Source organism: Ambystoma mexicanum, chromosome 9 (genome assembly GCF_040938575.1).
Source record: "Ambystoma mexicanum isolate Mex_15411 chromosome 9, UKY_AmexF1_1, whole genome shotgun sequence".
Classification (NCBI taxonomy): domain Eukaryota; kingdom Metazoa; phylum Chordata; class Amphibia; order Caudata; family Ambystomatidae; genus Ambystoma; species Ambystoma mexicanum.
The window spans coordinates 1,290,614,925-1,290,633,109 of record NC_090931.1 but is presented as its reverse complement, the minus strand read 5'-3'; the positions used below and the strand labels follow the sequence as shown (position 1 = coordinate 1,290,633,109).

General features: G+C 45.1%; 1 protein-coding gene across 1 annotated transcript in view; it reads right to left on the bottom strand.

Annotated features, from left to right (window-relative positions):
* The window catches only part of OSBPL11 (oxysterol binding protein like 11), a 719,530-nt gene that overhangs the window by 391,373 nt on the left and 309,972 nt on the right, over positions 1-18,185 (bottom strand). Inside the window, exon 6 of the mRNA XM_069616637.1 lies at positions 14,922-15,123. Within this exon, the coding sequence (XP_069472738.1) occupies positions 14,922-15,123 (202 nt within the window). The remainder of the gene's footprint in view (positions 1-14,921; positions 15,124-18,185) is intronic.

The window sequence follows — 18,185 nt, the reverse complement described above, 5'->3', positions numbered from 1 at the left end:
CGGGGGGGGTGGAGGGGGTAGGAGTACGTTTTTGGCACACAAGTTGGGTTTCATAGATGCCAGTAGCCATTCCATATGCTCTGTAGTAATAGGGCAAAACGCAAACCTTTTTGTTCTGTAACTTAACGAAAATCGCTGAGCTTGTGTTGTAGCTTGCGATGTTCTTGTGGTCTCTCTGGCTTTCTTTATTTTGTTGGAGAATGCTTCCTGCACCTTTTCACAATCCTCCTGCGTTGGTTGGAAGGGTAGAGTCAGGGCCTTGGGTTTCTAAATAGATTTAAAAATTTCAATTAGCTTACTGGCCGAGTTGGATGCCGATACAATCTGGTCACTGAAGAAGTTTTTTTTGCTTCATTGATACTTTTTGTAGAGTCTCTCTGTGTCCTTCCAGTTATCCTTGTAAGACTTCACTTTTGTTGCCATCTACCCTCTCTTCTCCTCTTTTCAACTGAGTTAGCTCATGGTTAAACCAGGTTTGATGGCTTTTATTAACCCCAATGAGTTTATCTTTGATGGGTGCCAGTTGGTCTATTAGTTCCTGTACATGTAAGTTATATTTTTGGACAATTTCATCGCATGTATCTCCCTCTATTTTGACATGATTTTACTTAGGCACTGTTCTAATTGCACTGTTATTTTCTTAAAGTTTCTATTCTGTATCTTTTTTGTGCTTGTTACTACTTTTCAACTTGGGTTTTTTGTATAAGTAGTGCAAAGTTCACTTTATAATGGTTAGACCATATGCATTGGACGGTTTCTTCCATTTGAGTCCCTAGATTACTGGTCATCACCCAATCTAGTCGAGTCCAGTTAGGTGGAGTTGGTTCTGAGTTGACTACCCTGTAATCAATGTTGTTCAGTGCTTTTTCAAGGTTAATTGCCTCTTTATCTTTGGTGTTACCCCTCCACCTATTGAAGTCACCCAACAGTAGGGTTGCTCAGTTGAGGCCCTTAAGATTGTTTTAATTGCTGCGCGATTTCTTCGTTGAAGTCCGTCGACAGGGACTGAGGTCTGTAGACCACGATCACATGAATGCAACTATTATTTGTTGGGTTGTGTTTTAGGTGAAGTACTTCGTATCCCTGCCGTAGTGTTGTGGAAGGAAACATGTGGATTGTGTCCCTTACTATAACTGCCACATCTCCCCCCCAGTCCCATCTCCCTGTTCTTGTGGAAAATTGTGTAGCCCTCCGGTACTGCCTTCTCGATTATTGGGCCACTAGGGTCTTGGAGCCAGGTTTCTGTTAAAGCATGTCCAGGTAGTCAAGGTCATCCTCTACAATAAGGTCATGGATACAATGGGCATGCTTGTTCAAGGATCTGGCGTTTAATAGGCATATTAACTTGTTGATGTTGTTTTCTTTAGTAATTGAACTTTCCCTAGGTGGCGTGTTGGTATAAATTTTCTTAGGAACTCTGTTTGAATTAATGGCATTGATCGGGCCCCGTTCTCCCATGTGAGCTGGATCATTCGGGAGATCCTGACCCGTTAAGTCTCTTTTTTTCCATGGTGTTCTGCAAAAAAAGTTGTACGCCCGCCATGCATTGCTGGCATTGAAAGGCATGTGGTATTTTCAGGTCATTCATGTATCCCATCCTTACCTTTTTGGGTGCAGACCTCTGTCTGGGGGAGTCAATGTGCAGCAATTCGCCTTCAATGCCGAGAACGGCGAGGACCGGCTGGGCCCAGAAGCACTGGCGCTGAAGCACCTGACATTTCGGGAAACAACCAGCAAGAAACCCTGGGAAATGTAGTTCCCTGGGATATACAATGTGGCAGGTATCGATCTGAAACCAGTGTGCGAGTGCTTTTTCTCGCTGCAAGATGTAAATACAGTTACACACTCCATGCAAACAATATGTGCAGTACAGTCGAGAAGTATTTCAGTGTTTCAAATATCAAACAGTATTTCGAAACCAAATGAACTGATCAAGGCGGAGTGTGCCACAGACAAACTCACTACTTCTCAAGATTACTAGGAGCGCTGGCTGCTGACTAATGCCTTACTATTGCTCAAGTTTGCCGAGTTAATCAATCAATGCTTTAAAGATGCAAATAGAACGAGAATTCTGGTTACGTTTTTAAATAATTAATTTCTAGATCACTTCATTACTTGTGGCTGAGGGCGATTATAATATCAGGATAATGCTTGTAAACTGACACAGGATTAATTAATTATATACATGGAAGGGAGGTTTGGTCCAAATATATATTGTTTAGGTGTGGGTCAGAATTCAAAGTGTGGGTTGCGACCAGGTGTCTTAAATATTAATGAGGAGTTCCTCAAGAAATAGCTGTGCTGCCTGAGGAAAACAAAGTGTTTTCAATTCAGATTTAGACCAGTCTTACCTTCCACACTTGCATTTCTCCCCTCTGTCTAATTCCATCTTCTGTGCTCTCTCCTCTCCCCTTCAGGTCTATTCCTTCACCTCCTACAAGATAGGCATCTGCAATCCTATTTATAGCACACTTAATGCTGGACACCCCCTTCTTATAAGTGTAGGGCGAGGGATAGATTGGCTTGGTATTGTCTGGTTCCCAAGTCAAGTTTGTTGCCCCCCCGAGCTATCTTCCCAATCCATCTTGCCTCCCATACGGCTCCAACCATTGTCACTGTGGCTGGTTTCCTCCATGTCCCATTTCTGGTCAATGCAGTGCCTCTCTGGGAGGTTGCCAGACATCAAAAGGAAGTAGCTCAGTCCGTCTCACATTTAACCAGAGCTGAATGTTAACGGCTTGACCAGGTGGCTGAATATTCATTCAATGCTTGTGGTTGATGGAAGGGTAAGGGTTATAGGATGGAAACGTCAGGTTCGAGATGAACTGAATCTGGTCCTCCTACAGGCCAACTACAACCAGTTCAGAAACTGGAGTGATTAGGCATTTCACCAGACAGAGTAGCCACGACCATAAGCCTTCCCCAAAGAAGACAAAAACAAAACAATACACAAAGAAATGACAACAATGTTGGTAGGGGATCTAGTCTCAGAGACTAAAACACAGCTTTGTGATGTCCCAGTCTCTGGCTCTTCTTATTTGGAATGTGGTACGGGAACCAAGAGTGTTCCCAGGTGCCGTTTATAACTCCTGAAGTGGGCCAAGGCCACCGTAATTGGTCTGGGATGTGTCTCCCCCTGGACTGCCACTGGACATTTGTACATTGTGCCCACTGCTGCGGTTGCGGCTCTTTGGGCTGCAAATGGGGAGTCCCACTGACATGCGAAACGGATGGGAAGCAGCCAAATTCTAAAGTGACAAGCGAAGGGCTGAACCAACAGAAGGAATGCAGTCGTATCAGTGGTTTCGAGAGAACAGTGTGCCAGGATGGGGCTGCAAAATAGGCACGTTGGGAAGAACAATGTGGCATTTGGCAGATGGCCTCCGAGGTGAGAAAACAGTAGGACAGAGGCCTGCTCATTTTAGGGTTGAGTAGCCTTTGCCCTTACCCCTTCTGCCAGAGCCTGCAAAAAGACTGGATGTGGTGAGAGGTGCCAGTGGTCTTCTGACAAGGCCAGGCTGCTCTCTGTATTTGTAAGGGTTGGATCCAGTTTTCCCCCCCACACAATGCCCCGCAAAAAAGGAACAGAGGTGTGGATCTCATGCAGATATTTATCAACCCAGGCTAAGGGATGGAGTGCGTCACAAAAACAAGGATGTCCCCGGAAAAGAGATTCTCTCCCATAGGGAAAGGTCAACCAGATCGGTCCAGAGAAGCTCATTTAATAGTCTTGGTAGTAGTCCTTATTAGTACTACTCAGTAAAGTAATGGGGACATTGAACATTTTATAGAGATGTTTTGAGCTACTTTTAGATACTTAAGCACCCCAATACAAAGTCAAAAAATATTAGACTGCCGGAGAGAAAAATCACCAACAGTAGGGACGCTGGTGGTACAATAATAGTTGTACAATCTAACGCTACAGCCTGAGAATCTTTTCTTCAAAATGTTTAAGGTGAAGATCTGGGGAGTAGAGAGGAATGGGGGGGGGGGATATCAACCAAATCTATTACTTGATTTGACCAGGGGCATTCTGACCCCGAGGAAGTACCAGGTAGGGGTCTGCTGTGAAACAAAGTGCTTGGTTCATCAGTTCAGTGTCCAGCAGGACGCAAAGTGGCTCTAAGGGAAGCAGTTTGTGTTTGCTGAACTAAAGGCAGCCATTTCTTTTCTTGTGTATTTGGAAAGGGGGGGTAGCGGGGGGAACTATATTAGTGGTTTGCTACTGTATGTGCTTGCTTATCGATTTTCCACCCATGAAGTTTGTTATTGATCTTTTCGATTGTTGGCTTGTGATAAGTGTCCTATTGTCTCGGACTCTACTTTATCCTCTTATACTGCTTGATGTTGGCTTTGCGATACCTATTCCTCAGAGCACCCAATGCCTCTACAGAGGTGGAAGGGCAGAGGCGATATGTATCAGAGGGTTTCTTGCTTGTAAAGAACACATCCGCTATTATTCTGGAGATGGCTAGTTTCAAGGGAGTTATGTATTTCTAACTGAGTTTTGTCCTGAGATTACTTTTCTTCCACCAGTAATTCCTTTATGCATAATCTTTTTATCTTAATAAAAATAATTTGGGGAAAATCCTCTTATGAGCAACCGATTCCTATTTTGGAAGACGCTCGAACAGCAATTGATTACTGGCTAGACCACATGGAGGACTGCAATCGGTGAGCCGTTTTTGGTTGTTTCCCTGATTTGCCAATTGATTCAGACGCCAGCAGGACTGTAGCAAGGTGATGACAAGGAGTAAATTGCCCTAGGAGGAGTGGAGTCTTCATATCACTTATCTGGAACGATTGGCTGATCCAGTGCCTGATGCAAACACAGAGGGAAATGTTGTGTCCTTCTCAGAATGGACAATTGCTCTGTGGTGGGATACGAGGCTGAAGGTGATGGCTAGCCAAGACATTTTGGAGTTTCTGCCTGGAGAGGAACAATTCAGTACAGGCATAATATCTGCCTGTACTATCAAACAGTGGCTGACAGGAATTTGAGATATTCAAGTAAGTGGCATCTGGACAAATGGGTCCTCAGCCTGTTTAGGTACACATGGGGAACTTGCCCCATAGATCTTTTTGCATATTGTCTCAACAGGCAATTAGAGAGATTCTTCAGGAGATCACCAGTTCACCAAGCAGTGGCAACGAGTGCATCCATGCAGGCAGGGGTTCCAAGGACAGGATTTCCCTTTTCACCATTCTTGAGAACTTTGGCTTAGCTCATGAGACCGAGAGCAAGAGTGGTCCTTATCCAAACCTTTCTGGATGACACGTGCATGGTGTACTGCTCTTTTGGAACTTTCTTCAGATCAGTTGATCCTTCTGCATCAAATTCCACACACAGTTCCAGATCTGAAAGGGTATCTCAACTCATGGTTCGGGAAAGTACTGACACACAAATAACTTGGAAGATTTTTGGGGCAGATTAAGAAAGGCAGGACTTAAAGAAGCAACTGACCAATTTGTCCACAAGTCTTACACTTTGGCCACCAGGGGCATGGCCAAGATGGGCCGAGGGAGCAGACGAACCGTGAGCTGCTCTGTTCCACCTTCTCCTAGGCTCGCTGTAATTAGCAGGAGAGGGGGCCTGACGGTGTGTCGCAACAGCCCGGGCCCAGTGTGGAGAGCAGGTAACCCCCAGGAGGCCATCTGGGGCTGCCGTGCCTGAAGCAGCAACCCTCCACTGCCCAAGTAATGGCCGAAGACAACATGCCGCACAGTGGCGCCCTCCACTGCTGAATTGGTGAATGGTGGCCAGAATAGCAGGGAATGAGAGGGGAACCAACCCTGGCTGCCTCCCCAGCTGAGTATCGGGAGAGTCTGGTGCGGCAGTGCAAGAAGCATCAACAATAAAGCAATGGCTGCATGCCCCCAACTCACCCGACGCAGCATGCCTCACTTTGCAATGGCAGCCACCACAAATGCTGGGGAGGATCCAAAGGCCGGTGTGCAGGCCCTGTGGAGGAAATGGTAATGTGAAGCAGCCCGTGACCACTGGTCGTGGACGGGCAAGCAAATAGGTGGCCTACACGGTACCAAAAAGTTATGTGAAGGCCAAAGACCCCCATTCGAGAGGAGAGGTCATCAGCGGGAATTGCACAGTGCAGTAACATAGAAGCCCTGGAGAAGATCAGCGGCACGCGGCATGAGGCTTGACCCCCCCCCGCCCCCACTGTATTTTGTATTTATTGGGAGGCTTGAAGGGGCAAACCGCTGTGGGGCAGTGGAGGGGCCCTTGACGAGGCCAGTGTTGCGTGGCCCGGCCCCTCGTCCATCTGGAAGATTGAAAGAGGCCAGGGGATTCATAAGTGTGAGCAACCCTAACCTCTGGTCTCAAGTGGTCCAGAGGCGGCCAGTCTGGGGCAGTAATGTGTGGTGCAGAGCGGTCCGCATTGACACAGATACTAAGCAGTGCATATTACCTCCTAGCGATGCCCAAATTGATGACTGAAGGAGGTTGGGGAGTATGAGGCGTGCTCCCTGGCAGACAAGGCGAATGGCCGTGAGAAAATCCAAGCATCCTCTTTGAAGTCCTACCTGCAGGGAACGTCCAGCACTGACAAGGTGGAGGACCCAAGCAGGGTTTCAGAGGAAGGGAGAATGGACAACGGCCCACTATCCAAGTGGGTAATGCTCTCTATTGCTGAGGGGCTCTGTGAGGATATCTCAGTCATGTTCAGAACCGAACTCGCCATAGTCAAGGAGGAACTTTCTAAAGCGATAACCGAGACCAAGAAGGAGATGGAGTAATTGGAAGACAGGGTGGCAGAAAATGAAAGGGCGGTCAAAGTTCTGGACGGGAGTGTGGCAACCCAGACGCACAACATACAGACCCCTGTGGACAGATGCGAAATCCTACATAATAGACACAACAACTTGGAAAACCGGTCCCGTAGGGATAACCTTTGGATCAAATGCATGGCAGAGGGAAAGGAAGGAGCGGACATCAGAGGATGCGTATCAGAGCTGATGTTAAGAGCTCTACCAGAGAATGGGGGTAGCACCCCGAAAATTGACAGTCCACAAGGGTCTGCAAGTCTTGCTTCTGGGTTGCCAACATCCCATCCAGAACTTCCATCGCCTATTCATTTTCCGCCTCCCTGTCTCTCAATTCCCCTATATCCCTCTTAGTTGGCATTAGGAGAGATAGAAACGGCCCACCCAGGGATGTGTTGGTTAAACTGCACGATTTGATCACTAAAGAGGCTATTCGCAAAGCAGCATCAAAATGGAGCAACATTGGGCTTCATTACGAGGCTCGCGTTAGCTGTGCCTGTAATAAAGGCACGGCTGCTGCCAGTATTAATTTTTTTTCAGAGCCCAGAAATGGGCAATTACCGGGTCATTACGGCCTTGCCGGACCCGTTATTTGCCCATTCCTGGGCGTTGGAAAAAAAATCTTCCCCATTTCCATTTGAGCCCCCATAGGTGACATGGTTAAGGAGACAGTCCAGGTGCCATATCTGGACTCAGTAACCCTGCCAAAGATACTGGAGAAGAACAGGATTTGGCTTGCCAGGCCAATAGAGAGACAGGAAGTGTTGGATACAGCCGTTTAATACGATTAAGGAAAGGGGAGTATTGGTGGCAGAATCTATGACTGAGACCCAAATAGTCTTGATCCCCAAACCTGGCAAGAACCCTGCTTTCTGCGTCTCCTACAGGCCAATATCTCTTCTTAATGTAGACAAGAAAAATCCTTACCAAAATACTGACCAATCTTTTAGGTCTGTTTATGCAATCCTTGATTACTCTGACTAAACAGGCTTTGTTCATAACAGGGGTGCCGAAGACAACATCAGGAAACTCACACTAGTGATAGACAGAGCAAACAGGGGGAGGAGGAATGAACAATCTTGCTCGCCTTGGATTGCGAAAAGGTATTTGACCAAGTCAACTGGTCATTTGACACCACTGTTGAGGTCTTCCATGAGAAAGCATTTTAGGTTGTGCAGCTGCCAGTTTAGATAGGCAAAACCAAAAGTTGATGGCTGGAAGGTTCTGAATAAATCATAACCACAGGTACATGTCTGAGCATCCCTCCAAATCATTGTTGTTCAGCCTGCCAAGCCATTACAGAAGAGGAAAGACCATGTGAAAAAAATGCTTGGTCTCACCCCAAAAGGGGCACATCCAGCCCAAACTGCTAGGTCACATCCCTTCTGCACAAGACCACAAGCATCCCCAGACATGTTTCGGCCTTGTTGGGAGTCATCAGTGAGGAGTAGCTCTAGGCAGTTGGAACAACCTATGGAACAGGCAGGCAATGAAAAGCATATTGAAAGATTGCGTCTGACAAGGAGTTATGATTTCCAAAGCCGTTAGCATGGGAGCTAGACTAGAAAATATTCTCAAAGTGCCCCCAGTGGACTAGGGAATCTGTTTTCATCCATTTCTTTTTTCAATTTACCACACAACTTGGCCAGTAGCAAATAAGTCATTAGCAAGCCAAACAAGAGCCTGCAGTATTGGCTTTGAAAAACAAGTTACTTACCAACTGTAACATTCTTTCGATTGGATGTTCCTCCCACGTATTCCTCATTTTAGATATTCGTATCTTCAGCTTTGCTGCTTCGGAAAAAAAATGAACACCAGGAGGCACTGTGCTCGAGATCGAGTGTCGATGTCCCTCGAGGGCTGCAGTCGAGAGTCAACGTCGTCCACAGTATAAAGGGCTCGAGCTGCGCCCGTTGGCTTCAGTTCTGTTTTTTCGATCTACCCAGCTGAGTAGTTCACCAGGCTTTATTTAGACCTCAAGCTCTCAAGGAATTCTGAGTGCAATTAAACTGTACGGCGGGGTAGGCTGGAAGGGTCGAGGAGGAATACGTGGGAGGAACGTCTAAATCAAAAGAACGTTACAGTTGGTAAGTAATTTGTTCTTTGAATGGATTGTGTCTGCCCACATATTCCTCATCTTAGATAAGACTCCCAAAGTAGTATATAATTTGGAGGAGGGAGTACTGGGTGATACTAATCATGGACTGTATGAAGACCGGCCTTAGCAAACAGACCTTTTGATGAGGTGGAATCTAGAGAATAGTGTTTCACAAAAGTGTGCATAGACGACCAGGTGGCCACTGCACAAATATCTTGCACGGAACACCGCTCTGGAGAGCCGTCGAAGTTGCCATTACGCTAGTTGAGGGAGCCCTAAGCCCACCTGGAGGCTCTTTTCCAGCCAATCTGTAGCATTCGGTAATGGCCAAAATTATCCATTTGGATAATGTCTGTTTCGTTACTGCTAGGCCCAATTTAAGTCCAGTATATCCAACGAAAAGTTGGTAACTTTGCCAAAATTTTGCCAATCTAGCGATATAAAAACTGAGAGCCCTTTTGGGGTCCAGTCTGTGTAGTCTTTCTCCCTCCTTACTTGCATGAGGAGGAGGATAAAAAGAAGGCAGAGTGATTTTTTGTGACAAGTGAAAGTCAGACTATGTTTGGCAAAAACAGGGTTTGACTAAGAATAACCTTGTCCTTATGTAAGATGGTGTGAGGAGGCTTACAAGAGAGCCTGCAACTCGCTCACCCTGCGGGCTGATTTAATTGCCACTAGAAGGATCGTCTTTAAAGCAAGGAGTCCTAGCAAGGGCTCAAAAGGAATGCATGTAAGGAACTTTATAACTAAATTTATATCCCACACAGGTACCTGAAATGGGACTGGAGGGTACACATTAGTGAGACCTTTCAGGAACTGTACAATCAAAGGCATCTTGAAGTAAGGCACTTCTTCTGAGGAGCGCTTAAAAATAGACAGCGCTGCCGCGTATCCTTTTATTGTGCCAACCTGAAGCCCAAGATTGGCCAAGTGTAAAAGGAAAGAAAGTACCATAGGTGTATTGCATAGGAAATGGTCCACATTCTTGACGTTGCACCAGTTACTGAACCTGTCCCAATGACACCAGTACAAGTATTTTGTTGCTGGCCTTCTGGCCGAAAGCAAATTCTCTATTACGTCATCCGGGAGGTCCCAATCCTTATAGATCAGCCTCTCAGAAACTATGCGTGAAGTCCGAGTGTCTTGACCTCTGGATGGAGAACCTGACTTTCCTCTTGCGAGAGGAAATCCTCTCTTTGTGGAAGATGTCGTCCGGGTTCCACGTCCTCCTGTCCCAATCCGGGGCAATTAGGATCATGGTTTTCCTGAACTTTCTCAACCTCCTGATTACATGAGGAATCACGGGGACTGGAGGGAACGTGTATAGGCCGTCTAAGTTACTCCAACGCCAGGCTATCCCTTTTTCATGTTACCGGCACACAATGTAACCGCGTGTGCCCTCCTGTTATATGTATATAATAACCATGTACTTCATTGTTGAAATGTATATAAGTGTACCATATTTTCTCTCTGTATACCCTATGACCTGTAACTAAGCTTCGCAAATTCTTGTAAAGGCTGCGCCCTGATACCCTTGGGTACGCTCGCGCATTATAAATAATAAACAAACAAGTAGGAGTAGAAACTCCCAGTCCACTACGAATGCATCCTCTAGAGCTCCTCTTGGAGGAAAATCCCTTGAGCAGTATAGTTTGCACTTCCGGTTGACACTGGTTGCGAACAGATCCACATGAGGGGTTCCCCAAAGGGTGAAGATCTCTTGAAGGACTTCCTTGGCTAGTTCTCACTCGTCTTGTGGGACACTGGGCCCTGCCTGCTCAGAGCATCCACTGCTGTGTTCTGCTCTACGGCTAGGTGAACTGCCGACAGAGAGATTCCTTCTTGTATTGCCCAGAACCAGAGCTGCATTGCCTCTCTGCACAGTAGTAGTGACCCTACACCTCTCTTGTTGAGGTAGTACTTGGCCACTCTGTTGTCCATCATTATCAAGACATTCTTTCCTCGTACAGCGGGCAGAAAGGCCTTCAGCGCTAGTCTGATTACCCTCAGCTCTAAAAAGGTTGATGTGTAGTTTGGACTCCGATGGAGACGAACGACCGCTGATTGTCATATTGTTGGTGTGGGCTCCCCACCCTGTGAGTGAGGCATCCGTCACTACTGTTATCTCCGGCCATGGTTGTCAAAAAGATTCTCCCTTGAGGTTATTGTCCTTGCAAGCCCACCATAGAAGATCTTGAGCCACTCTGGCTGGAACTTGCCACAGATCTGACATATCTGCCGAAAATTGGAACCCTTGAGTCCTGAGGGCCCATTGAAGGGATCTCAATCTGGCCTCTGGCACCAGAAAAATGCAGGATGCCATGAGGCTGAGCAACCTCAGAAAATCGAAGGCCTGCACATGCTGGGCATTCTAGAACTTTGTTACCATCTGCAGAATGTGGGGAGCTCTAACCTCGGGAGGCGATGCTTTGCCCGAGGAAGTATCCATGACTGCTCTGATGAATTGGAGTCTTTGGAATAGTATCATATTTGACCTCTTGAAATTGAGGGAGAAGCCCAGTCTGTGTAAGAAGTGGCAGGTCATGTTCAGATGTTCCTGGGCTTGTTCGGGTGAACACGCCCCGATTAACCAATCATCCAGGTAAGAGTAGACATTAATCCCACCTCTCCCGAGACTCGCTGCCACTACCGCCATCAGCTTGGTGAAAGCCATTGGGCGGAGGTCAACCCGAATGGTAGAACTCAAACCTGTTAGTGATAATTGCCAATCGTGAACTTCAGGTACTTCCTGTGCTTGAGATGGATCGGCACATGAAAGTAAGCATCCCGAAGGTCCAATGATACCAACCAGTCTAGGAGTTGGAGAGCATGAAGGATCTGACAAAGTGTTACCATCTTGAAATTGTCCTTTCTGAGGAACTTGTTTAAGTCCAAGATGGGTCTCAATCCTCCGTCCTTTTTTGGGATTACGAAGTATGGGGAATACCAACCCTTGTTCCTTTCCGCTACAGGTACATGTTCTATTGCACCTTTCTCTAGCAGGGTTAAAATTTCCTGCAACAGGAGCGGATCTGGAATGTTGACAGAGTTGTATCCCGGTGGATGATCCGGAGGCCTTTTTTGAAAGGGAAGGCAGTAACCCTGGGCTACCGTTTCCGGTGCCCAAGCATCTGAGGTATTGCCCCACCATTCATTCAGATGCTGAGAGATACTGCCTCCCACCGGGGTCTTGTGGGTCAAGGCCTCAGAGTGGCTTTGAGGTGGCTGTAGCAGCGGCTGATGGGACAGATGCTCCTGCTGGGGCTGATTTAGCACAATTTCCTTGTCCACGAGAACATTTTCTTTGCAATCCTCCATGAATGGCCTGTCCTTTTCCTCTTCCAAATGAGGAATAAAAACGAAAAGGACGACCCCTCCAGGAAGATGAGCCTGAGTAGGAGTGTTGCTGAGGTTGTCGTATGGAGGCGCTAAGTGACTTAGCCGCCGCCTTAGAGGTCTGCAGCTTTTCCAAACTTTCATCTGCCTTGCTGCCAAACAACCTCAAGCCGTCAAATGGCATATTGAGAAGTGTGGCCTGCACATTCGGTGCGAAACAAAACTTTCTCAGCCACTCAAATCTGCATAGCACTGTGCTAGACGCCATGGACCTGCTGATGCTGTCAGCAGTGTCCAGTATTGATTGAAGGCATTCCCCTCATAGCCTCCTTTCCATCTTTCACAATCGTAAGGATACCGTCTCGCTTGTCGCCCTCAGGAATATGTTCAGCCACTGCAGTAATACAATCCCACAGAGTGTATATGTGAATCTTGCAAAGGTGCAAGTCACATTTGTTTACTTTAAGGCCATGCTGCCCGAAGAGAAAATCTTGCGAGACCAGGCATCAATTATTTTATCGTCCCTATCTGAGGGAATTGAAGGGTATGCAGATTGTCTAGTGGATGTGGCTGCCTGGTCTACTAAGCTCTTGGGTATAGGATGTTTAGTTAAGTATTCAGGGTCAGAAGAAGAGGGTCTGTATTTTCCTGCAAATGTTTTATTTACCGCTGGTCCAGAATCTGGAGCTTCCCATGCGGCCACAACTTTCTTCTGAAGGGCAGTGTGAAAAGGAAGGGCAGGATCTGTTTGAGGACCTCCATTAAGACTGTCCGTCATGTCGTCTTGCTCATAAACGGGGGAACTTCTATTCCACACCATGAACTCTACCACCCTATTCATAAGGTTCCTATATCCCAGCTCTGCATGGTCAGCAGGGTCGGGTTTATCAAACTCCACTTCAGGAGACGTGTCTAGACCACTTGCTGTTTGCAGGCATTCATAGATTTCAGCCATTTTGGAGTGAGGATCAATTAGTTCCCCAGGAACATCCCTTGTACCAAATTATCCCCCAGCATGGGAAATATCCTCTTCAGAAGATTGTTCTTTGTAAATAGAAGCCATAGACTTGAAAAAGTCTTGTCTAGGCACAGGGTCAAAAATGTTACCCGTGGAGGCATAGACCTTGGCGTCGATTGGCGCCGGAATCAGCGTTGACCTCGCCAAAGACGCTTAAGGCGTTGACGCAGGCTTCGACACGGTCAAAGGAGCTTTGGATGTAAGCGCCGTCGAGGTAGCTGTCGACGCTGTCCTCGACACTGGCGTAGAGTATGTCTTCGACAGATGCATCAACGAGACCTTTGACACAGACGTCAATGGCGGTTTGGTACCCGACGCCATTTGGTCTGTTGCGCCCGATTTATGCACCGGTGCTTTGATCTTGTTATGAGGTGTCGAAGAGGTTTTTCTCGATGACACCCTCGATGATTTTTTGCTGGATTTAGAGCATCTAATCTCTGCCCTCCCCCTTTTCGAGTGAGCCGGGGCATGGCCTTCACGCGATTTATTCAAGGGCATCTGGGCCACGTTCTCAAAGATATGCATCATCAAGGCTCCGAAGGCCTCGCATTTCCTAGGGGAATCATGCTTTGAAGAACATTTGTTAACCCCTGTATCGGACGAGGAAGAAGATCGGAGATGCCTTTCTCTCGCCTTCTTCGAAGAAGACGACGTAGATTTACGAGACAGACTCCTCAACCTAGATTTCTTCGATTTACGTTGTTTACTACTAGACTCCACAGAGTCTTTCTTCTTGCTTGAAGAGGACTTTGAGGATTCCTCCCTCACTGCCAATTTACCTCTTCGTTCCTTGAGAGCTTTGTTGGTCATGGCCTGACAGGAACCACATTCGTCAACTCGATGGTCCGGACCCAAGCACCAGAGGCAAACTTGATGGGGTTCAGTAATAGACATTTTCTTCCCACATTTCTGGCACTTTTTAAAACCAGTTTTCGGGGTAGAAGGATTTGATGAAGAGTCGAAACTGAAGCGCTGTTTTCATAGACACGAAGTGAAAGCTTTGTCGTAAAAATGGAACTGAAGCCAACAGGAGCAGCTCGAGCCCTTTATACTGTGGATGACGTCGGCGTTCGATGGCAGCCCGAGGGACATAGACACTGCGACCTCGAGCACAGCGCCCCCTGGTGGAAAACATTTTTCCAAAGCAGCAAAGCTGAAGATACGAATATCTAAAATGAGGACTACGTGGGAAGACACAATCCATTCCAATAGACATTTTGTATTATTTAGAAAAGTAATGACTATTAATAGACATGGAAACATGGCATTATTTAAAATGTCCTGATCAACAATATCGTAGCTATGGAAGTAGAAAGAGTTAAAGAGATTTATGATGTTTGGTGCAAGGAAGGTTCTGTTAATGATAATTTCAGCTCTTAAAGATGGAAAAGTTTGCAAGGAAAAGCTGCAGGGCATACAATGACACGTGTAAAGGTGACTGACAGTACAGAGACTGTCACGTGAAACTTGCCCTTCCATTACACATTTCCATGAAAAGGATGGAATTTAGTTCTTACATTTGTAATGATGCAGTTCCGATTCAGCTCAGAGTTAAAAACAAGAGAAAGTGTAATATTTTGCCTTTGTGTCTGTGTATTTCACTAGAATAAAACATCAAGTGTAAATGAATTAGGTACACACCCAAACAAACTGGAGTACACTGAAATCACTGCATAGGTACTTTACCTGATGGACAGGAGCGCTTCTGCTGTGAAGCATGTTGCAGCTGCAAGATGTGGAAGCAATCATTTAAGCAGTTCATTGTGGCCATGGATGTTGCTTTTAGCATTAAAAGATCTTGATCCAACGAAGTAAGATGGCCCCCAGGTGGAAGGCATTCTATACTCCTAATCAGGTCTCTCTGTTGCATTTCTGCCTGAGACATCATCTGTAAAGAGAATGAAAGCCATGAACAGTTACAGAAAACAAAGTTACATGGCATAAAACATTCAAATAATTAATTTTAGGGTAAATCCTCCTAAAGACAGTCTGCAAAGCGTGTGATCAAAAGTGAAGAATATTAGATATATTTCATATTGTTCTTCAAACACTGAATTATATTTTTGATATACTGCAGATTTCCTTCTTAATTTAAAAAGCCAAATATCAGGCATTTCTGATCTTAAACGGTACCTAAAATAATCATTACAATTTAACACACTCCAAAAGCATATATGGACAGAGCATTTAATGTACTGTAGAGTAATCAGCAATAACCAAATACATAGGAAATGGACCATAAAACTGTCCATATAGAAAACAACGTCATCAATGAAACTGGTTGCGTTTGGCAATTTTTGCATTATCACATTTGGTGAAATATAGTATTTGAATATAGGTGGAAAAAGAAAGTAAGTTGTTTTTCAAATATTTTAATACTAAACAAAACGTAGAACTTAAAAAGGTACTAATTCTATTAATTACAAGTATATTAGGAGAAAAATGATAAATACATTATTTAGCATTCTCACTTACTTTTCTGATAAAAATAAATAATCATAGAAAAAGCCTTTGATTTCCTTTTCACTGTAATTGGGAAAATGATGAACTAATTTGCAAAAAATGCAGCTAATTTTTGCAGATTGTGCAAGTGGGTTCCTAATATAAAGAAGGCTGACCTACATATCAAATTCAGTATCCGTATGAAATAAAGGGAAAAAAACCAAAAGGAAGAAAAGGCCGAATATGGCATTGAAAAAAAAACGAATCCCAAAAATGGCGGTCCAAGGGGAGTGGGGGTTGCGGGGGTGTCCCCTGCTTCCATAAGAAGGAAAGCGGGGGACAAGCAAAGTAAAATAAAAAAAAAAAAGAAGACCCTGCAGCGCCGGTTCCAATCCAAGTGCGTGAAAAGAACCGCCATTGCAGAGGGATGGCGGAGGCAGTGGCACACTTGGCCTTGTGCCGCCAGAAGGTGAGTAAGGGAGTGGGGGAGCAGGTTGTTGGCAATGTCCACGGGAGACAAAACCAAGTTATTTTCATCCAAATAACTTTTTTTCTCCCTCGAACATTTTCGTTTTCGACCAAATCATGGCCATCCATCAAATTCAGCACACATGTGTTAACATACATAAAATGTGCCTACAAACCAATTCCATGAATGGCCTTCCTTCATAACTGTTATGGTCTACCCAGCAGGGCAACAACGCTTCTCCAAATGGTGCAATAGCTAGAGTTTTAGGTGTCAGGATTCCACCAGGGACCTCCCATCGTGCACAGATATCCTGCCACCACCCACACATCGCCAACCATCATCTCCCAGGTCCTAGATATTTTTCTCAGCATGAAAGGCTGTACCACCGCCTATGTTGAAATAGGATAGCTGGAAGACCGAGAAGCAGGGAGGGCACATGCTAAGGGTTCTGAAATCACCAGGAAGGTCACTTTTCCTTATTATTGCTTCCCACAGTCCCTCTTTTCCAATTGCTTTAGAATTTGATTTTACAGACCAAAAGGTTGACTGGAGCATATGGCTTTCCCAGCATTTAAGAGGTTGTGTACGTCCAATTGGCAAAATCTAAAACCCCACCTCTGGGAGGGATTTTGTAGTTGCCAAGAAATATTGCCCATGGCGCAATGGTTCCAAAAGGTAAGGGGAATGGTCCACATAGCTGCGCTACAGTTGACATCAAAAGACAGCTTCAAAATCCCCAATATGTGCCTGACGTGCTAGCCACCAGGAATGTAGTTTCCCAAGTCAGTCAATCGAAATTGTATGAGCTTAGAGACTCAAGAGGTTAGCAGATAATTGAAGAAATAAATCCAATTACCACAGAATGTCATCCACTAACCGGTGGTCAGTCATATTTTAGAAAAAATAATGTTGAATGACAAAAATGTCGAAAAAAAAATGTTGAATGTATTTTTTTTATTTATATGTATTTTTTGGCGTTGGTAAGTATAAAAAATGGGTAAAATAAAAAAAAGGGGGGGTTGGGGGAACCCCCCATTTAAAAAAAAAACGTATTGAAAAATAAATTCAACATTTGTTTTCCGAATTTTTTTTTTTTTTTAAATGACTTTCGACATTGTTTTCTACATTATCACTAACCTTTCAACTGGTTTATCTGTTTCTGAGGAGTAAAATGGCAAAATCTTTGTTACAATAACCCCACCACAGAAGCCTGCCACCAATCCTTAAGCAACATCAGACACTACACATCTCAAATATATCTAGCTGCAGATAGTTATATCTTCAATCAGGTGATTACGACCATGTTCAGGCACCATTCTGCTTCTGAAACACAGGTTTCTTCTCATGTCAAACCTCTCAGGAGCACAACTCTTCACGCAGTCACACCCTCTTCCGTACAGAAATCAGAGGCTTCGCTCAACACCTGCTCACGATTTCCAGCCAATTCTGGAGATTTCAAATCTTGGCTAAAGAAACATCCAAGTACACACAAGGAGTGATCGGGGTATAGACTGCCTTAGTTTTGCACATCTAGTTCACCAGCCAATAATGGCAGCCAAGGTCTAGCTTTGCTGTTTGCCCACGATAGTAATGCCATTAGAAGACTGCCATCACTTTAAAGCAGACAAGTTAAGCAACAAGAGCTCCACGCTCTCAAATACATGCCTTGGTGTGACCCATGCACTAAACCATGTGGCCTTATTCCTATAGTGCAAGCCTAATTGATTTCTCTACCTAAAGCACCATGGCAAAGACCCTTAAGGACACAAAGTAAAATCTTTACTCAAATGGTACCTTCTGACACCCATTAGTAAAGGTTTAAAATCCTGGTTCACTATACCAAGAGATTGTGCATTCAGAGTAGGATCGATAATGCATTGAACTCACAGAAATCGTTTTTCAGCAGGTAACGTGATTTCACAACAGAATATTCACTGTACATGTTTTTCAGTGCAGAATATTCACAGCAACGAAATCCACCAACCATACATTTAGATTAAACAATAAATTAGTTTGGGAAAGAGGGAATTAATGGGAGT